At 46.0% G+C, this 20,049-nt stretch overlaps 1 protein-coding gene across 2 annotated transcripts; it reads left to right on the top strand.

Moving 5' to 3' along the window:
- Positions 1 to 9,948: 9,948 nt before the first annotated feature.
- Positions 9,949 to 18,329, top strand: RGS16 (regulator of G protein signaling 16). 2 transcript variants are annotated; one of them, XM_050960923.1, is made up of 6 exons: positions 9,949 to 10,079; positions 12,235 to 12,336; positions 12,829 to 12,936; positions 13,123 to 13,184; positions 16,777 to 16,943; positions 17,242 to 18,329. In XM_050960923.1, exons 1-6 carry the CDS (start codon positions 10,039 to 10,041, stop codon positions 17,440 to 17,442), a joined length of 681 nt encoding a protein of 226 aa, XP_050816880.1. In that variant the 5' UTR covers positions 9,949 to 10,038; the 3' UTR covers positions 17,443 to 18,329. The 2 variants fall into 2 exon arrangements, with proteins under 2 accessions (XP_050816880.1, XP_050816881.1); XM_050960924.1 differs by lacking the exon at positions 12,829 to 12,936.
- Positions 18,330 to 20,049: the final 1,720 nt, after the last annotated feature.

The raw sequence follows: 20,049 nt of genomic DNA, 5'->3' as shown, positions 1-20,049 counted from the left end.
GCACACTATTTTAGAATTCTACAAAATTCTGTATATTTTTGTCAAAATAATGCAATATAATCCAGCCAGTTTCAATTATTTTGGTAATTTATTTAAACTATAATACAATGGATGGAGAAGGGGAATGGGGAGCACTGGAAGAAATCACCAAGCTCAGTGGTTTGAACATTGGCCTGCTAAACCCAGGGCTGTGAGTTCAGTCCTTGAGGGGGCCACTTAGGGATCTGGGGAAAAATCAGTACTTGGTCCTGCTAGTGAAGGTAGGGGGCTGGACTCGATGACCCTTCGGGGTCCCTTCCAGTTCTAGGAGATGGGTATATCTCCATTATTAATAGTAATGTAGCTAGGTTTGACCTTTTACCTCTAATTATTAGTCAACAAATATATGCAGCCATATGCTCAGTGTTACATCACAGGCAACTGAAGAGCTAGCGACGACTGGGGACTCAAACTCACAATTTATATTGACTACTGACTATCTCCGAAAAGGTCAGTATCAAAGAGTTCATGGGGCACATTTTGACAGGAAATTTTTTCAGTCCAAAAATTTAGACCAGTTTTAATCACGAAAGCACCATAAGCATTTATAAGGCCATAGTGTCCTTTACAATAAGGCTCCTTTACACCACTCTGACAATGTAAAGGAGCCTTAAAATTTTTACGCCCGTTTTATATTCTGGGGGGAATTCACTAAGAACAATGGGAACAATTAATTAAGCATGCAGGCTGCTACATTCTCCTTTGCCTGAGGGAACAGAGCCTGCCTCATGCCTAGCTCTTCAGAAATACCCCAAAGCCCTGCCCCTCCACACTGAGCGTGCTGCAATAGCAAGTGAGAGGGATGGGTGTCTCTCTCTCGCTCATACACACGACTACCCAGACCCCACCCCAAAGCAGTGATTTACGTCTCTACTGGCTGCTCTGGGTGCCCAAACCGACCTGTCTGCACTGTCAGGGAGTGGGCACATGATTGCTCTTGCGGTTTCCCTTTGCTTCCCCATCAGAAGTCATTTTTCTGTGGGTAAGCAAAGAAATCTGTGGGGCCATGAATTCTGCGCATGCACAGTGACGCAGGATTCCCACAGGAGCAAGCTTTGCAACTCACACAAACTTTATCCAGGCACCTGGAGACTGAGCCCAGCATAGATCATTGCTAAGCATCAGGACCGGTTCTAGGCACCAGAAAACCATGCAAGTTCATGGGGCGGCACAATTCCAAGGGCAGCATTCCGGGTGGGTTTTTTTGCTTCAGCAGTTGCAGAGGTTTTTTGGGTTTTTTTGCTTAGGGTGGCAAAAACCTAAAGCCGGCCCTGCTAACCATGCCTCTTTTTGTCTCAGCCATGCCCTTTCTAATTTACGCTGAGCTCACAGAGTCAGCCAGTGTAACTGCAATTGCTCTGCTTTGCACAAGGGCAGGCTCATCGCAGAAGTGTGGCTTGAATGCAGTTTACAAGTGGAGAGGTTCAATGCCCACTTGGCACTAACTTCACAGAGGGCAACTGTCTACAAATAGGCCAATACGGTGGAGAGTCAGGACCAGTCTGTGCAAACACGCCTTAAATTGCATTCACCGTGTAACACGTGCAAACATACCACAACCTGCAATATGTGTATCGAAATGCATGCGACTCTTGAACGCTAGAATGGAATTGTACTTATCTCCTACTTGGCAGGGGTTTGGAGTCAGAAAGAGGCTCCCTATCCCTTCTTTCCACATCAGCAAATCAGCATAGCAGAGGGCAGAAACTGTTCCTTTCTACCCTGTCCTAGGACTGATCAGTGCTCTTCAACTTAAGGGCAGATTTGCAGCGCTACACAGACCTTCCCCATTCGTGCCTTTGCAATTTCATCTAGTTCACAGAGTCATCATCATCATCATCGTGATGTTCCTATTACGCCTCTGGCGTTTAGGGCAGTGACAAAGCTCTTCCACTCCTGTTTCTGGCAAAGTTCACAGACTAGTATTTCCATAATTTATGCAGACAATTAACCCTGATATTATTAGAACTCATGAACATCAATTCACGTACAGCAGGCTAGCTCCCCTGCAGGTATAAAGTGAGTAGCTCTGTTCAGAGCATGCAGTAGGAATGGATCTCAGTATGTTGGCAAAGCAGGGCCTTCTCAGGAAGATGCTCTCCTTGATGGAGGTAGGAGGATGGGGTGAGTCAAGGGCATAATGGGCAGTTCTGATCTGCCCCTGCCACAGCCCTAAAATTTGTATTCTGAGAAGGGTTGTATTGGGGCAGTTTGTAATGTTAAAGGCCAGACCCACAACTGAGGGTAGAGTGGGACATAGTTGACAAGGATGAACGAAATGGTAGCATACATCCACAAATCCAGCATGGTTTACTCTTCCCTGTCAATTTTATTTCTCCCATGAGCTTAATCTGTGTGTGTGGGTACAAACAGAGGAGGACCTGTGACAGAACTTGGGAGACACCACTCCCCCATTCCAGTCTTTGTGTATTAAACCCTTAAAGATGTGATGAACGGATGAGCTCTGTCATGTGGCTTTCCGTGAACCAGAGTGACAGCTCTGAAGTCCAAAGTCTTTGTGGAAATTCCCATCTGGTGCTGCTCACCACTGTCTCCTCCCCTCATGCACTGCCCCCACCCCCTGTACCAGGGGCAGGGCTGGCTGGCTGCACTCAGTGACACAGTGCAGTTTCGGAAATTTCCTTGTCTTGTGTCTGAGAAATAATAAACAGCACAAACAGAAAGAGCCTGTGGGAGAGGAGGTGACGTTGATTTTTGGAGATAGCTACCTGGTGTCATTGTTAACAAGGCAAGCCACCCCCCTGCCCACCACAATTTATATTAATAAAGAGACACCCCCCTCCCTCCGCCTAGGACATTGCAGAATACAAACAGAGCCAAGCAGGGTGCAGTGGGGAGCAGAGAAACACACTCTCCTTCCCTCTCCCGTTGCATAAGCACAATATTATATCAGTTTAGAGCAGTGGTCCTGAAGTGGCTGTTTCTATAGCAGCCTCTGGAACTTCGAGCACATTTGTCATAATGGATTACTGACTGCAGCAGAAAAGCCATGTGTGACCTCACAGCTTAGCTTTGTATAGCGGTGATAAATACTCAGCCTCCCAGGCTCAGGTGGTTTAGCTGGAACATTGAAATCTCTTAAGGACTTCTTAAAACATAAAGGAGAGTTTGCAGAGCGTATTAAATGAGATGCAACAAACTTGTAGATAGGAACACAGTCATGTTTGTTCCCTTCCCCTGCCTTCCGCCTGTTCACTCCCTCACTCCCAATCACACAATCTCACACACACCATACCTGGCTAAAGTCACATGAGTTTACATCCTTCCAGTTTAAAAGAGGGGAACGCAGTCTAAATATGAGCTCCCCAAGGGTCTCTGCAGTTATGCAGGGCAGTGTCTACACTTCATAAGCAAAGCCACTGAGATACGCAGAGAGGCACAATCCATGCAAACATAGAGAAACCTTAAGCAACAGACAAACAGGTTCTTTTCATAACACACAGGTATATATGGATCCACCCAGATGCATATGCACACACCTGCTCTCTCTCTCTCTCTCTCACACACACACACACACACATACACACGCACACACACACACACACATTCGTACTGATCCACTAAAATACAGTAATTGATACTCTCACAAAAGCAACACACAAACCTATTCTCCTCAGATTCTATATGCACACACACACATATACAGCTGAAGCTGGAAACATACTGTATAAGTATCCACAAACATTTGTGTATGTAAAACTGGAGAGTTTGATTCAACAGTATTTGCAAGCCATTCTTATTTGCTGTCTGGGAACACTAAATTGAGCAAGGTTTTGTTCAGCAAATGTTTGGGGGATCTTGTATTCACACTGGAAAATATAAAGGTTTTGGCATCCAATCAGGAAGATGAAAAATGCTATGGGCAACATTTTTAAGAAGGCTTAGCTCTTAAAATTCTATTGAACCCAAAGGGAGCTATGCATGCTCACAAGTTATGAAAATCAGGCCCTATGTAACTTCAATGACCAATCACTCAGCTCAGAGAATGAGCAAGGAACAGTCACGAGATACTTGCAACTAACAGTCTGAAATGTGTTTGCACAAGCTGCTTCTCAAACAATTGTGAATAGTGAACAAACTTCTAAAAATCAGTCTGTCTGTGGACAACTCCTATGTAGAAAAATTGACTCTGCAAACATCTTCACCATCTCTTTACACAACCATGTGATCCCCACTTTCCTAAAACACATTCACACCTAGACATCAGAATGCAACCACTAATATACTCAGGAGTACCCCAAGATGTACACACAGAGGGTTAGACTAGATCAGCGGTTCTCAGACTGTGGGTTGGTACCCCAAAATGGGTCATGACCCCATTTTAATGGGGTCACCAGGACTGTCTTAGATTTGCTGGGGCCTGAAGCTGAAGCCTGAGCCCCATTACCTGGGGCCAAAGCCTAAGCCTCACTACATGGGGTCGAAGCCAAAGCCTGAGGGCTTCAGCCGGGGGTGACGGGGCTCAGGTTACAGGCTCCCTGCTTGGGGCTGAAGCCCTGGAGCTTTGGCCCCCCTCCCGGGGTTGTGTAGTAATTTTTGATGTCAGAAGGGGGTTATGGTGCAACGAAGTGTGAGAAACCCCCCGGACTAGAAGACCCTGGCAGTCCCTTCTAACCCTATGTTTCTATGAATCAGTGATACACAGATTCCCTCCTACAATGCACATGCACATGTGCATACAAATGAATGTATCCATCACGCATGTACAGACATAGCTACTAGCATAAACATATGCACACACACACTTGGAGAACTCATCACAGCAAAGCAAGCATTAACATACTCTGAGAAGCAGCCCGTGCCCCATGCACACGTGCAGACACATAACCAGAACTCCCAAGAGAGTCTGAGACAGCCCACGTGCCTTGAGGCAGCACTGTGGCTGCAGCAGCAGTTCCTCCTAGAAGAAGCTGGTGGATGTTTTCTCACTGTGTGTCTGAGCAGAAGAATGGAGAGGAAATGGAGAGGAACATGCAGATTACTGAGCAGAACAAACTGTACAGGCTGAGGGCAGGTAGTCTTTTTTAAGCTTTTCTTTCTTCTTGTTTGATCAGTATGGTACACAATAAAAAGAGGCATGTAGCCAGATCCCCATAATTTCCAGAGCATATCCAGGCAAATGCAGTGTTGCATCCTTCACATATTCACTCTTCCATTTCCCTTGTACTCCTTGAAACCCAGGAAAAAACCCATATACAAGGGGAAACATAAGAAACCACAGCTCAAATCCCAACTTTAAGGCACAGGGATACATTAACATATACTCCCTCTAGCTCTAAACATATGTCTCTACAGCTAAAGTAAACAAAAAAAATTCTTAAACTAGAGGAGAAGGGGTTGGTCTTCTGATTAAAGCACTGAACTGGGGCTCAGAAGAGCTGCACTCAATTCTTGGCTCTGTTGCAAATTTTCTGTGTGACCCTGGGCAAGTCTCTTCACCTTGGATTTCCAAAGGTGCCTAAAGTACTTAGATGCCCAATTCCCGTTACATTTCAACTCCCTTAGGCTTGGGTGAAAAGATATCCTGATATTAGGGGTTTTGTCTTATATATGCAACTCTTCTCTCCCCCCACCAACCCGAAAAGTGTCCTGATTTTTCACACTTGCTATCTGGTCACCCCACAGGTGCTGACTTTCCAAAGTGCCGGGGGATGCTCAACCCCTGGCTCTGCCCCAGGTCGTGCCCCCACTCCACCCTTTTCCCCCCAAGCCCCACCCACACCTCATCTCTTCTTGCCCCTGCTCCACCCCCACCCCATCTCTTCCTGCCCACTTCCGCCCCCTCCCCTGAGCATGCCATCTCCTCGCTCCTCCCTCTCCCCACCAAAGCCTCCTGTGCACCACAAAACAGCTGATCGCAGTGAGCGGGAGGGTGGGGAGGTGCTGATCTGCGGGGACCGCTGGCGGGAGAGAGGCACTGTGGGGGAGGGAGGGAACTGACAGGGGAGCTGCTGGTGGGTGCTCAGCACCCACCATTTTTTTCCCTGTGGGTGTTCCAGTTCCAGAACACCCAGGCGCCTATAGGTCACTCTACCTCAGGCTCTTTCAAAAATCCCAGCATTAAACTCTCCTAGACTCAGTTCCAGGTCTGTAACATGAGGGTAGCACTACTTCCCTACCTCACCAAGATGCTGCGAGGATAAATTCACTAGTGTTTGTGAGGCACTCAGATACTACAGAGATGGCAATAAGTACCTAGAAAGAGTTAACCCTGTCACGTGTGCTACACACCTATCCTATTTCAGAATATTTCCAGTGCTTTTAGGAATTAAAGGGAAAGGTTTGAACTTTCCTGTGTGTTCCAGGCACCTTTAAGTGCCAGCTGGCAGAAGGCACGAGGGATGGCATGTGAGGTCTCTACTGAGAGCCAGAAGCCCACTGGTTGTAATAATCATTGTGAAATGTATGCACAGGTAATATTTAAGGAGTTATGTATCAATACTTAGGTTCTTAAGGTCTTGGAGGTAAGGCAGGTCACTATGACTTACCTCAGAGATGTTCTTTGCAGGCAGGAGATAACTGATACCAATCTCCCTGTTTGGCCATTTGTGTATTGTATGCCCAGGCGCCTACTGAGCTGAGTACAAACTGAGAGACTGCAAAATCTACAGAAGAAATCTACAGGAGAAACAGACAGCAGAAGGCATCCCATTTATGAATGAAGACAAAGGACTGGTCTGGTATATCACAGAATGCAAAAGGAAACACACTGAGTCCTTCACCAAGGAGGGAAACTGACAACGTGCTTGTCCCATTGAAGGAGGGTCACTGCCAGCCTGGCTGTAAAGCACTGCCAGGATTTGGGGTGAGTATTACTCTACAAGACATAAGAGTTTCTTGTTGATTAAGTTCTAGGCTCTAGAATGTGTGTTATGATTTTATTTTATATATAAGCATTTGTTCCCGATACTTCTACTTGATACTACTTGAATCTCTGTGCATTGTTAAATAAACATATGCTTGATTTCACCATAAACATGCCTGAGTGCTGGGTGTTAAGCCAGAGCGAAGTTCTCAGGAGTGACTACTAAGCTAGGGTGTTGTTTCTTTGGAAGCAGTGGCTATGAACAGTGAATGTCCAGTGGACCAGGGGCTGGACACTCCAGGGAGATGCTCAGAGGGCTTGAGGGGTGGAACGTGTCCATCGCTAACCTGCTGTGACAGGAGGGCCTGCGAGACCAAGAGGGAGCACTGCTTGTGTAGCCCCTGGCTGGTGGAGGTAGAAAGCTGACCCACGGCAGGCACAGACAAAGTTACCTCATATTAAGGCAGGAGGTGGCAAGGTCCTCATAGCCCTGGGTATTCCCAGGAAACATCACAGCCACCGCCCTACTCTGGAATAGACTGAATGCAGTGTTCAGTAAGTGACCGATCTTTACCAGGTTACTGTGCCCCTGTGGGATGGAGTCTAAGACAGTAGAGGGTCTATGACAAATATCAAGGGCAAGAGTCAGTGGTATGCTCTGGATATTTCCGGCTGTTCCAGTGATCCAAAGCAGCTATAAACCCAGTATAATAGACCAGTTAAGCAACCCATTGCTACCAGTGAATCTAGCCCCTTATTGTTTCATTGTATTTATTATTTCCTGTATACTACTTCAGTTCTAATATTCCATTGCTGTTCAGACAGACATAGCTAGGAAGATAAAAACGTGCTTCACGGGTGCTGCTAAAGCAGCTTAAATGAGCTGTTGTCCTGAGTTCGCTGCAGCTCAGACAGTCTAATGTGAACGGCTGTCGTGGCAGATGCAGCCCATGGACAGATGCAGAGGAGGGTAGTTAGTGTTTGTGAAAAACATCCAACCTGGTTGATGGGCTCACAGTGGCCATGGGGCTGGTTGAGTGTCAGGAAGGAAGGAGCAAATGGGTTTAGAATCACCCTTACAGATTTGCATTGAAAGATGAGGAACGTAAGAGCCGTGATATTATGAACTCTGATGCCCAGAGAATGCAACAAAAACAGGGAACCACAAAGAGTTAATGTCCAAAAGCCGTCCTGGTGACTGTAGTAATAGAGGGAGTTGGTGTTACTCAGAGGGAGAACTGCATTTCCACAGCAGAGAGCTTTAGACTCTGCTTGTCTGTCTGTCACGTTTGTCCACCACAGGGGTTTTACACCTTCCTCTAGCATTTGATACTGGTCACTGCTTCAGACAGAATATTGGTATGGCAATTGCATCCTATCCATCCATCTATCCTCTGCTATATCTCTGTTTCCCATTGATCTCTGTCTGCAGGTCTCTCTTGCTTCCCTTTCTCTCTCCAGCACTGCAGTACAATATGGCATATGAGATAGTGCAGCAGCAGGATACTGATTCTTGATAGCCGCACCTCTGTCAGAAGCTGTTCTGTTACGCATTTGGCTGTTTCAGTGGAGCCCTTGGTGTGGTCTTAGAAGGAGTGACGTTCTGCTTGTTATAACATCATGGGAATGTGGGGGCACTATCAGGTTGCAGTACAGTCTTCTTCCTACTGTGATAAATTTTCAGAAAATTGACCTTTCTCTACCTCTTTGCCCCATTCTGTCATAAGGAGGCGGGAGAAAACTTGTTCATCTTAGCCACTAAGAATAGAACAAGCAGCAATGGGCTTAAACTGCAGCAAGGGAGGTTTAGGTTGAACATTAGGAAAAAGTTCCTAACTATGAGGGGGGTTAAACACTGGAATAAACTGCCTAGGGAGGTTGTGGAATCTCCATCTCTGGAGATATTTAAGAGTAAGTTAGATAAATGTCTATCAGGGATGGTCTAGGCAGCATTTGGTCCTGCCATGAGGGCAGGGGACTGGACTCGATGACCTCTCGAGGTCCCTTCCAGTCCTAGAGTCTATGAATCTATTCTCTTTAGCTCTTCTCTCTTTATCTCCTGCTCCATTCTCTCTTTCCCTGGTTTTATTTTCTCTGTTCTTCTGTTCTCTCCTAGTCAGGTTCTTACATCGTGCCTGTTACCATGGTATCTTTTCCCTTACTCTATATTTCTCTCCTCTTCTTGCCTCCCCCTCTCCCTTCACCACATGCAGAGCAGAATGAAACAGAGTCTGCAACTATGATCCAGTGTACATTGCACATTGACCCATATCGGGGGATCTAGTTTCGATAACTAAGATTGTCCTTCTGCACGGTTTCAAAATATAGGTGAGGCCAAACTCTGTATTAACTATTGTCTCTGAGTTCTGCCACAGCTTGGACGGATAGCATGATTTGGAGGCATGGTTAAAACACCATTTTGCCCCATTGACTATGCAAGGCAGACACTGGACCAGTTTCACCCACATGCGCCGGCTGCTTTGCACTGCTCTGGAGATTGTAAACCAATTGCCTGAATGCACCAGTGAATCTGGCCCATTGTTTAAACTCCAGTGAGGACAAGCACATTGTACCTGGTATTCTCCCAACATGCTCGTATCTGTAGTGCAGACAGGACTAAGTGCTCTCCAGACAGTGGTACTTAGCTAATAACTGCTTTGCTTTTCATATATTGTATATTAAACAGATTGTTTTATTTTAAGAAAAATAAAAGATTCCCATTCTCCAGCCACCTGGAACAGCATATACTTCTTCTTTCACGGCAGAGAGTCTAGGGGCAGTCACAATGCTAGCAGCTTCTGATGTTTACATAGGAGGTATAGTTTATAGGTGGAAAATAGTCTGTTTTTCCTGTTATTTGGGAACAGGTTAGGACTATGTTGTTCAAGGACAGCTCTGATACTCCCCCACTTCCCTCTCTTAACACACACAAAGGAAACCCACCTAAACCATTATCAAATTTTCTTACTCCTGTCAGAGCTTTTGGTTGGCTAGAGGCTGGAGCTGTGTGTGGCTAACCCCTCCCACTTCCCATGTGATATAAAGCACAGCTCCCAGGCCCTGCTTCCAGGCTACAGCACAGGACTAGAGCAGCTGCTTGTTGCTTTCCATTCCAGTGCCAAGGACTAAACCCGTTGTCAGCTACCTACCCTCCTGCTTTCCCAGTTCTCAGCATGTGCCGGGGTTTGACTGCACTTTCCACCTGCTTGGAAAGGTAAGAGATTTTAAAATACTAGAACTTTGGGAAATAAAGGACTTGTTGATACAGAAATATTAGATTCAGTACTAGACCTTATGGCCACTTTTGCATGGGCAATGATGCTGCATTTGTAAAACTGGGACACACACTGTGTTTAAATCATAGCTAACAGTGGTTCAAGCAGTATAACTTAGCAATATAGTACCAGGGAGGAGGGGAATGTAGGGGTAAGCAATATGAAGAGGTAGTACTGCTTTTATATCGTTTTAAGTGCTTGAGGTTTGTCTTGCTATCCCCTTCAATTGCAGAATTTGCTTCGTTCCGACAGCATAAAGCATATTTAAAATAAACAATATGGATGCAGAGTCTTGTGCTACACCTCTACCTTGATATAACGCTGTCCTCAGGAGCCAAAAAATCTTACCACCTTATAGGTGAAACAGCATTATATCGAACTTGCTTTGATCCACCAGAGTGCATAGCCTTGCCCCCCCGGAGCACTGCTTTATCGTGTTATATCTGAATTTGTGTTATATTGGGTCGTGTTATATCGATACAGAGATGTACTTGTTTGGCATTGAATTGATAATTTTTATAACAGTCCTCTGAGACCTTGTATAAGCAGTAGTATAAATAACGTTTGATCTGTACCCTTTCTTAGGGATGGTACTCTAGGGAGAAGGTGGTATAGCAGGTAGCTCTCTCTGTATTGTCGCAAAGATGCACTGGCAGGGAGGTGTCTCAAAATTGTCGCAGAGATGCCGTGGCACGGAGCTGTCTCTGTGCTGGTGCAGAGATGCCACTGCATGCAGCTGCACCAGTACTGCCACAGAGACCATGTGGCCAGGGCCGGCGCTTCCATTTAGGCGACCTAGGCGGTCGCCTAGGGCACCAGGATTCGGGAGGGCGGCAGGCTGCTCCAGTGGACCTCCTGCAGGCGTGCCTGCGGAGGGTCTGCTGGTCCCGCGGCTCCGGTGGAGCATCTGCAGGCATGCCTGCGGCAGGTCCACCGGAGCCGCGGGACCGGCTTGGGGTGGCAAAATGGCTACAGCCGGCCCTGCGCCTAGGGCGCCAAAAACCCTGGCGCCGGTCCTGCATGTGGCACAGAGATAGCTCTGTAGTGTTGCAGAGACACAGTGATATGGGGATGTCTGCATAGTGTGGCAGAGACAGCAGGACTCAATACTGCTGTTGAGCTGTCACAATACTGCTGTCGAGAAGAGAGCAGTTTCGCTATTTTCCCTGAGGCTCCAGAGCAGAAGGGAAAAGTACTTAGGACAAGAGGATCAGGAGAGTAGAGCAGAGATTGACCAACAGACACCATAGTGAAGAGGAAGCCAGAGGGATAATGAAAGTGCCAGACAGGGCAGGCAGCTGTCTCTATACTATACACCAGGGGTAGGCAACCTATGGCATGTGTGCCAAAGGCAGCACTCAAGCTGATTTTCAGTGGCACTCACACTGCCCAGATCCTGGCCACCGGTCCGAGGGGCTTTGCATTTTAATTTAATTTTAAATGAAGCTTCTTAAACATTTTAAAAACACCTTATTTACTTTACATACAACAATAGTTTAGTTCTATATTATAGACTTACAGAAAGAGACCTTCTAAAAATGTTAAAATGTATTACTGGCACACAAAACCTTAAATTAGAGTGAATAAATGAAGACTCGGCACAGCACTTCTGAAAGGTTACTGACCCCTGCTGTATACTAACCAGGCAAACACCTCCACACAGGCTCTATATGTGTATACAAGAAAACAATCTCCCAAGAAGTTACTGAGAGTTTTCTAGTGGCTTCTGGTGGCAAAGGGTGGGATTGGCGAAGAAAGGTTTTAATTCATAAATAGGCACACAATAACTCATACTAAAGATAACAGTAGGCTAAACCAATTACAGGAATAAGGGGCTGAAATTCCACTAGAGTCATGGAGCTGTACCTGTTTCTATCAGTGTTTAATTTGGCCCTGTGTATCCAAGCTGGATTCAGAGAGAGTACTAGCTAACTGCATCCTGAGGCATTTTTCTGTAAGGCTATAACGCTAACAAGCCTGTCCTAGCAACAGGCCTTCCCTCAGTTTGATGAGCATGCGCTTCTGCCTCCTAGTGACCATTCCTTGTCTCTTAGTATCTATTCCATACCCATCTGCTCCTCTTCTGTCTTTCAGAGCCAAACTACTCAAGACTCGTTTAGGGATTCTGCTTCATAAACCAGAGTTGGGACATGAGGCTGAGAGCTTCAGCACATCTGAGCAGGGCACCAAACTGAGGTAAGCCAAGCCTGCCATCTTCCAACTCAGCCCAGGCCCCCTGCTGCTGTACTGGGTAGACATAGGCAGCAGAGCACTGTATCATGAGAGAGTTGTATTGGTCCCCAAGGACTGCCCTGGGATTGGATCATGTTCATGCCCCTTTCCATATGAGGAAGAAAGCACAATACATCAGCAGAACTCACAGCTCTCCACCCACTAAGCCACACCCCCAGATTTTCAGAGGGGAATGTTTATTACCCAGCTCTACCAGAGAAAACCAGACTCGACAACAGGAGTCCTAGTGAGTGGCATCTGGGACACAGTGTGGTGTCCCAGCTTCAGGCTAGACACCAGAGTGGACTTAACCAATTACTGAAGTCCCCCAATCAGCTGCTAGACTCTATCTGTGGACTGTAGTCAACCTTAGAACCTGAACCCTCACTATTTGAAGGGAAACTCTTTGCCAGAGCTTGTACCAGCTGGAATTGGCTCTTTTGAATCTTTATTTAGAAAAACAACTGGCCATAGCTACACTATGGAGCTAAGATCTGGCGAGTCATCTGGAAGTGTAAGAGAGAGGGAGAAAGAAAGAGGGAAAGGACGGAGAAGACCCCAGAGGTAATGAGATTGCTGGGTCTCTTACTTTAGTTTTCTACAGAGTGATGCAGTCCTCTCCTCTTCCCCTAACACAGTAGCCTCTGCCATGGAGCTTTTCTATCCCTGAGAATTTGGCTAGATTGAACACTTGTTAGAGTTTGTTTCCATAAAACAAGGTTAATACTTAACTTAACTTTTCCTCTCCAGAAACTCCTCAGAGGAAGCACTAGAATGGAAGAAGTCCTTTGATCACCTGCTGAAGAGTAAAAGTGAGTACGAGTCTCTTGTATGACAGAATGAAGGGGGAAGTACACCAAGACTGAGTGGGAGGGGAGACTAAGGGTTAATTGTGTGCATAAGTTCAGCACAATAGGCAATGTTTGTCCATTCTCAGACTAGAATAAAAGAAAGGTCGGTCTTTAAGAACTGCTTCCTTCTCCCTCCTGAGAGTATTGTTTGATGCAAAGAGGACAGTGAAGCAGATAACTGTCTGAACAAGCTGGGTAAAAACCAAACAGAACTGCTGCATGGCCAAGTAGGGTTGCCATTTTTCAGGCATGGTCCTCTTTCTGGCTGAGATGTTGCATCACAATGCAATGCCATGTTGTTGGGGCATAAACGTTATCATGCTGATGTTATGTCAGTGGGATGTATCACTTTGTCGGAACCTGGACTGTAAATTGTCCTGCAGGCTAAGGTAATTACCCATTCCAGTTTCAATGCACATTCAGTAGAGACCCATGAAAATAGATATTGTTTAACAACTTTGGGGTTGAGAGACAATGCTACCACTTGTACTATTCAGAATTTTCTTAGAGAGGGAGAATTCAACAGCTTCCTTCCAAAATTGTAGGAAACACTCAGCAGTGGAGAAGTACTGATTCTGTGTGAGGGTACGTCTACATTACGGGATTATTCCGATTTTACATAAACCAGTTTTGTAAAACATTGTATAAAGTTGAGTGCACGCGGCCACACTAAGCACATTAATTTGGTGGTGTGTGTCCATGGTCCGAGGCTAGCGTCGATTCCAGAGCGTTGCACTGTGGGTAGCCATTCCGTAGCTATCCCATAGTTCCCGCAGTCTCCCCCGCCCCTTGGAATTCTGGGTTGAGATCCCAGTGCCTGATGGGGCAAAAATCATTGTCGCAGGTGGTTCTAGGTAAATGTCATCAGTCATTCCTTCCTCCGGGAAAGCAACGGCAGACAATCATTTCTCGCCCTTTTTCCCTGGATTGCCCTGGCAGACACCATAGCATAGCAACTCTGGAGCCCGTTCAGCTTTTTTTTTTTTTACAGTCACCGTATGTATACTGGATGCCGCGGACAGAGGCAATACTCCAGCGCTACACAGCAGCATTCATTTGCCTTTGCATGACAGCAGAGATGGTTATCAGTCATTCTGTACCGTCTGCTGCCATTGTAAATTGGCAATGAGATGACGGTTATCTGTTGTTCTGTACCGTCTGTGCTATCATGGGTGCCCCTGGCTGAGGTCGGCCGTGGGCGCAAAGGCAAAAATGGGAATGACTCCCTGAGTCAATCCCTCCTTTATGGTATCTAAAAATAGAGTCAGTCCTGCCTAGAATACGGGGCAAGTGTACTAGAGAACCAGTGTATCAGAGAACCAGAGAGCACAGCCACTCCATGTCAGATCCCGCAGAAATGATGAGCTGCATGCCATTCACGGGGGGTGCCCCTGCAACAACCCCACCCGTTGCTTCCCTCCTCCCCCAACCTTCCTGGGCTACCGTGGCAGTGTCCCCCCCCATTTGTGTCATGAAGTCATAAAGAATGCAGGAATAAGAAACAGTGACTTGTTAATGAGATAAAATGAGGGGGAGGCAACCTCCAGTTGCTATGATAGTCCAGGCAGGACATTAAGCGGTGTGGGGGAGAGGAGCCCAGCATCCCGCTGCTATGATAGTCCAGGCAGTATAGAATCTTTATTTACACATGAAAGGGAGCAGGCTGATGGAGCTCAGCCCCCAGTTGCTATGATGAAGACGGTTACCAGCCATTCTGTACCATCTACTGGGAATGACCGGGAATCATTCCTATTTTTACCCAGGTGCCCCCAGCCGGCCTCACCTGAGACCAGCCAGGAGCACTCAGCAGCTATCAAGCACATTGTACCGTCTGCCACTGGGGAGGGAAGAGGAGCGGATACTACTCTTTACTGCCGCAGCATCGCGTCTACCAGCAGCATTCAGTACACATAGGGTGACATTAAAAAAGTCAAGAAATGATTTTTTTCCCTTTTCTTTCACGTGGGGGGGGAGGGAGTAAATTGACGAGCTATACCCTGAACCATGCCAGACAATGTGTTTGAACCTACAGACATTGGGAGCTCAGCCAAGAATGCAAATACTTTTCAGAGACTGCTGGGGACTGTGGGATAGCTGGAGTCCTCAGTACCCCCTCCCTCCATGAGCGTCCATTTGATTCTTTGGCTTTCCGTTACGCTTGTCACGTAGCACTGTGTAGCCTGGAGATTTTTTTCAAATGCTTTGGCATTTCCATCTTCTGTAACGGAGCTCTGATAGAACAGATTTGTCTCCCCATACAGCGATCAGATCCAGTATCTCCCGTACGGTCCGTGCTGGAGCTCTTTTTGGATTTGGGACTGCATCGCCACCGGTGCTGATCAGAGCTCCACGCTGGGCAAACAGGAAATGCAATTCAAAAGTTCACGGGGCTTTTCCTGTCTACCTGGCCAGTGCAGCAGAGTTCTGATTGCTGTCCAGAGCGGTCACAGTGGTGCACTATGGGATACTGCCCGGAGGCCAATACCATTGATTTGCGGCCACACTAACCCTAATCCGATATAGTAATACCGATTTTAGCGCTGCTACTCTCGTCGGGGAGGAGTACAGAAATCGATATAAAAAGAGCCCTTTATATCGATATAAAGGGCCTCGTAGTATGGACGGGTGGGCATTAAATCGGTTTAACGCTGCTAAAATCGGTTTAAACGCGTAGTGTAGACCAGGCCTGAGTATATCCGTCCTGCCATCAAGACTGTCTGTACTTGCAGAAGTACTGGCTGTGCTATGCACTAGAGTCCCAGTAAGAAAATCTCTTTCATACACAAACACACATGTAAGTACTTTCCAGGGATACACTTTGGAATCAGGGGAGGGTTATCTCCTTCCTACGTGGTCGCAGTCCCCAGGAGTTAAATAAGTGACATTAGAAATGACAAATCTTCAAACTAAAGTGGACTGAAAATGTTACTGACACGACAGAAATGACTCCACAGAGGAGAGGCCCTTCTCTACTGATGTGCTCCTTGTTTCAGCACAACCCAAACTTTGTACTTGTTAACTAAAAGGGGTGACATTTGGAGATGTGACATCATAGACTCTCTTGAACATGGAGCATATGTGCTTCTGCACGGCTTGTGACTTGTTCCCTGTACAACTGAGCCAAGAAGAAGGAGAAAGTCACCACTCAGATGTGCTCAGATACTGATGGAGGGCATATAAATACCTAGATAGACAGATCTACAGAAATCTGTTCCAAAGCCCCAGGGAATAGACTTTGGAGAACAATTATAGAAGGTCAGACATGTAGAACATGCTGGAGACACAGGATATGCCCTGTTCCATGCCTGTCTGTGGGAAAGTGGTTTATTGGAACCCAGAGGCCAATAAACAATCTGAGAACGGTGGAATCTCTCCAGGGTGAAGTAGAATCTTATTATGTCATGGTCTGAACTCCAAGAGAGACTTTTCAATAATGCTAAATTACTCAATAAGCAAGATGTATTTTAAAACCTGGCAGCATTCCTCATCTCCCAAAGCTGCTTCCTTTTCCCCTTCTTCCATCCCTAAATCTAATTTTCCTTGTTCTTCACAGATGGGGTGGCTACATTCCATGCCTTCCTGAAGACAGAGTTCAGTGAAGAGAACCTTGAGTTTTGGCTGGCTTGTGAGGAGTTTAAAAAGTCCCGGTCAAAAACTAAACTGTCATCCAAGGCTCACAGGATCTTTAAGGAGTTTGTTCAAAACGAAGCACCTAAAGAGGTCAGAATTATTTCTAGCTTTGCATTTTATGGTATGGGTGTGGAATTGAGAACTGTTTCACTTATTTAACATAAGTTTGTGACAATAATGTGCTTTCTCTGCTCATACAATGGGAAAAATAGTTCCCACACCGCAAGTGCTTTCTTATATGGAAGGCACAGCATGTGATTTCCCAGAAGACCATACATAACATTTACAGTCATGCCCCCACTTTATTTAGGAAGGGAAATCATTTCCCTCTGCATATGATAATGTTCCCACACCAAAAGAATATTGTGTGACCTCTCCTTCCTCACAGGTGAATATTGACCATGAAACCAGAGAAATAACCCGGAAGAACCTGACAGCGGCAACTACTACTTGTTTCGATGCTGCACAGGCGAAAACCCGCACTTTGATGGAGAAGGATTCCTATCCCAGGTTCCTGAAATCTACCTCCTACCAGGGCTTGACAGAGCAAGTCATCAGCCATAGCACCAGCAAGCGGTTGCATACCTGATCCAAGTCACCTGCACTGCCAGAAACTGGGGGGAGAAGGGAAAAGCCACATTGTGAAGCAAAGGTAGAGGAGGCAGGAGCCTGAGAAACAGCAACTGAGGCAGAAAGAGCTCTGAGCAGTGGGGTTTTGGCTAAAGTCCTGGGATTTTATCCTTATCAGGATCCCTAGGATCTCAAATGCTTCCATGTACCTCCGAGCTGTAGTGAGGAGCACCTGTCCCCCATCACTGGCATGGGAGATGGTGAAATGGGAACTGTTGGGAGAGAGGGAGATGGGTGGACAGTTGCTTATATGCAAGCAAGTGCTTCAGTGATGGGTAGTGGGGAAAAAGTATGCAAGAAGAAACTTGCACTAAAAGCGGGGCGGGAGGGGAAGCTGGATGAGAGGCTCCATCTGAGTGGCAGGTTCCATTGGAAACAGGGTAGATTCAATTCCCCCCCCAAAACTGTCCTTCATCTGATGTTGAACTTTGTGCATACAGACAGATATAGACATGCATGCATAAAGAGAAAGCCTCAGTCTGCTCTCAAGACCCTGCCTCTGTACCGACACAAATTACAAACAATACATAGCGCTCAGAAATTTGCAATTTCCACAGTGCTGGGGCCAATGAACCCACACTTGTCTGCATGTTCTTGCACCAGCTGGAATTTCCAGCATCTCAAATCATAGAGATGCAAGCACAACTTTGGGTTTTCAGCCACAGGAGTCCTGCATCTGCTCTGTTTTGATTGAGAGGGATTTCAGATTCTATTCTGCCCTCTCCAATGCATGCTCTGGGTGACCCTTTACACCTCCTTCGAATAAGACATCAGCATAGCATGAACATTTCCCCCCACATAAACTACATGAGCTCATGTTTTGGTCCTCTAAATTATGTGTAACTTTTTATTATTGATAAAATTTCATAGATGAGCACAGCACTTTACAAAGTACATACTTTGGATAAGCCCTTGCCCTGAGGAGCTTACAACTGAAATTGGATTTATTGTAGATACCACAGTCCTTAGATACCATGGTGACAGGCACTACATAAAAACCCAAGAGAGGTAGGCAGAGAGAACTCCAATACAGTCCAAGGATGAGGCACAAGAGTGGCAAAAGCTGGAGTCCTAATTGGTCGAGCTGGCATTGTTTTGTTTTGTTTTTTTTTTTTTAGAAGAAAGGGGAGGTTGATAGATTTATTGTATGAGTGTGGAATTGGAGAATGATTAAAAAGGCCCAAAGGGCCAGATTTCTAAAAGGTATTTAGGCTACTAACTCCCATAATTTTTTTTTTATCATTTTGTGTTTTCACTTGCATAACGTGCCCTTTCGTGATTGTGCCAGGGCTCCTCTTTTTACGTGCCTTCTTCAAATACAGAAGCTCGCTAAGACCATGCTTCCTCCCCTGTGCCTGTGCCTCTGCTGCCATGAAAGGAGCCCTGCAAAATATGGATTAGGAGATAGACCTCTTCTCCACCCAATCTTCCCCCAATAGGCTTGTGGAATTTGTTTCTCAGGCATGTGTCTACAGAGAAAGTCAAATAGGTCCTTGAATGAAATGTGGAAGAGGAAATATGGAGATTTCCCTTGGTTTTGAATCTGGGCTTAAGTCCTCTAGCTGGTGAGATCAATAGGCAGGTTACTTGCATTTAGTGATCCACACAAAATAGAGTTTGGGAGATGAAGCTAAGCATAAAGCTCCGAGACAGTGAAAGTGGTTGGAAAAACGCATTTAACCAGAAGTTGCTGCCCAATGCTTCTCTGTGGGGCTTGTAGAACATTTCATTTGCTGAGACTTCTGGCATAAGACTTGATTTTTAGAATCCCACCCTGATTAGGTATGTCATGGTATAATTCCCCACTCTGAACCTTAGCGTCCAAAAGATGGGGTACCAGCATGAATTCCTCTAAGCTCAATTACCAGCTTAGTACTTGTAGCGTTGCCACCAACCAGGAATGCCAGTGCCTGGTACACTCCGGTCCCCCCTAAAACCTTGCCCGGGGACCCCCAAGACCCAGTCCCTCTGGATCTTAACACAAGGAAAGTAAACCCTTTCCCTCACCGCTGCCTCTCCCAGAATTCCCTTCCCTGGGTTACCCTGGAAGATCACTGTGATTCAAACTCGTTGACTCTTAAAACAGAGAGAAAATTCACCTTCCCCTCTCCTTCTCTCTCCCCCTTCCCTCCTTTCTCCCCACCAATTCCCTGGTGGCTCCAGACCCAGTCCCCTGGGGTCTCACCAGAATAAAAAAAACAAACAATCAGGTTGTTAAACAAGAAAAGCTTTTAATTAAAGAAAGAAACAGTAAAAATTATCTTTGTAAATTTAAGATGGAATATGTTACAGGGTCTTTCAGCCATAGACACTGGGAATACCCTCCCAGCCTAAGTATACAAGTACAAATTAAAATCCTTTCAGCAAAATACAAATTTGAACTCCTTCCAGCCAAATACACATTTGCAAATAAAGAAAACAAACGAGCCTAACTCGCCTTATCTACCTAGTACTTACTATTCTGAGTACATAAGAGCCTGTATCAGAGAGATTGGAGAGAAACCTGGTTGCACATCTGGTCACTCTCAGAACCCAGAGAGAACAACCACCAAACACTAACAGCACA

The sequence above is a fragment of the Gopherus flavomarginatus genome, chromosome 7 (assembly GCF_025201925.1).
Source record: "Gopherus flavomarginatus isolate rGopFla2 chromosome 7, rGopFla2.mat.asm, whole genome shotgun sequence".
Lineage (NCBI taxonomy): Eukaryota > Metazoa > Chordata > Testudines > Testudinidae > Gopherus > Gopherus flavomarginatus.
This window is presented reverse-complemented; position numbering and strand designations above follow the sequence as displayed.

Excerpts from the sequence above, each read along its gene's own strand:
- RGS16 (XM_050960923.1), top strand. The coding sequence starts at position 10,039 with ATGTGCCGGGGTTTGACTGCACTTTCCACCTGCTTGGAAAG. Across the intron at positions 12,337-12,828 it reads GAGCAGGGCACCAAACTGAG|AAAAACAACTGGCCATAGCT; the intron begins GTAAGCCAAGCC and ends ATCTTTATTTAG. Across the intron at positions 13,185-16,776 it reads TCACCTGCTGAAGAGTAAAA|ATGGGGTGGCTACATTCCAT; the intron begins GTGAGTACGAGT and ends TGTTCTTCACAG.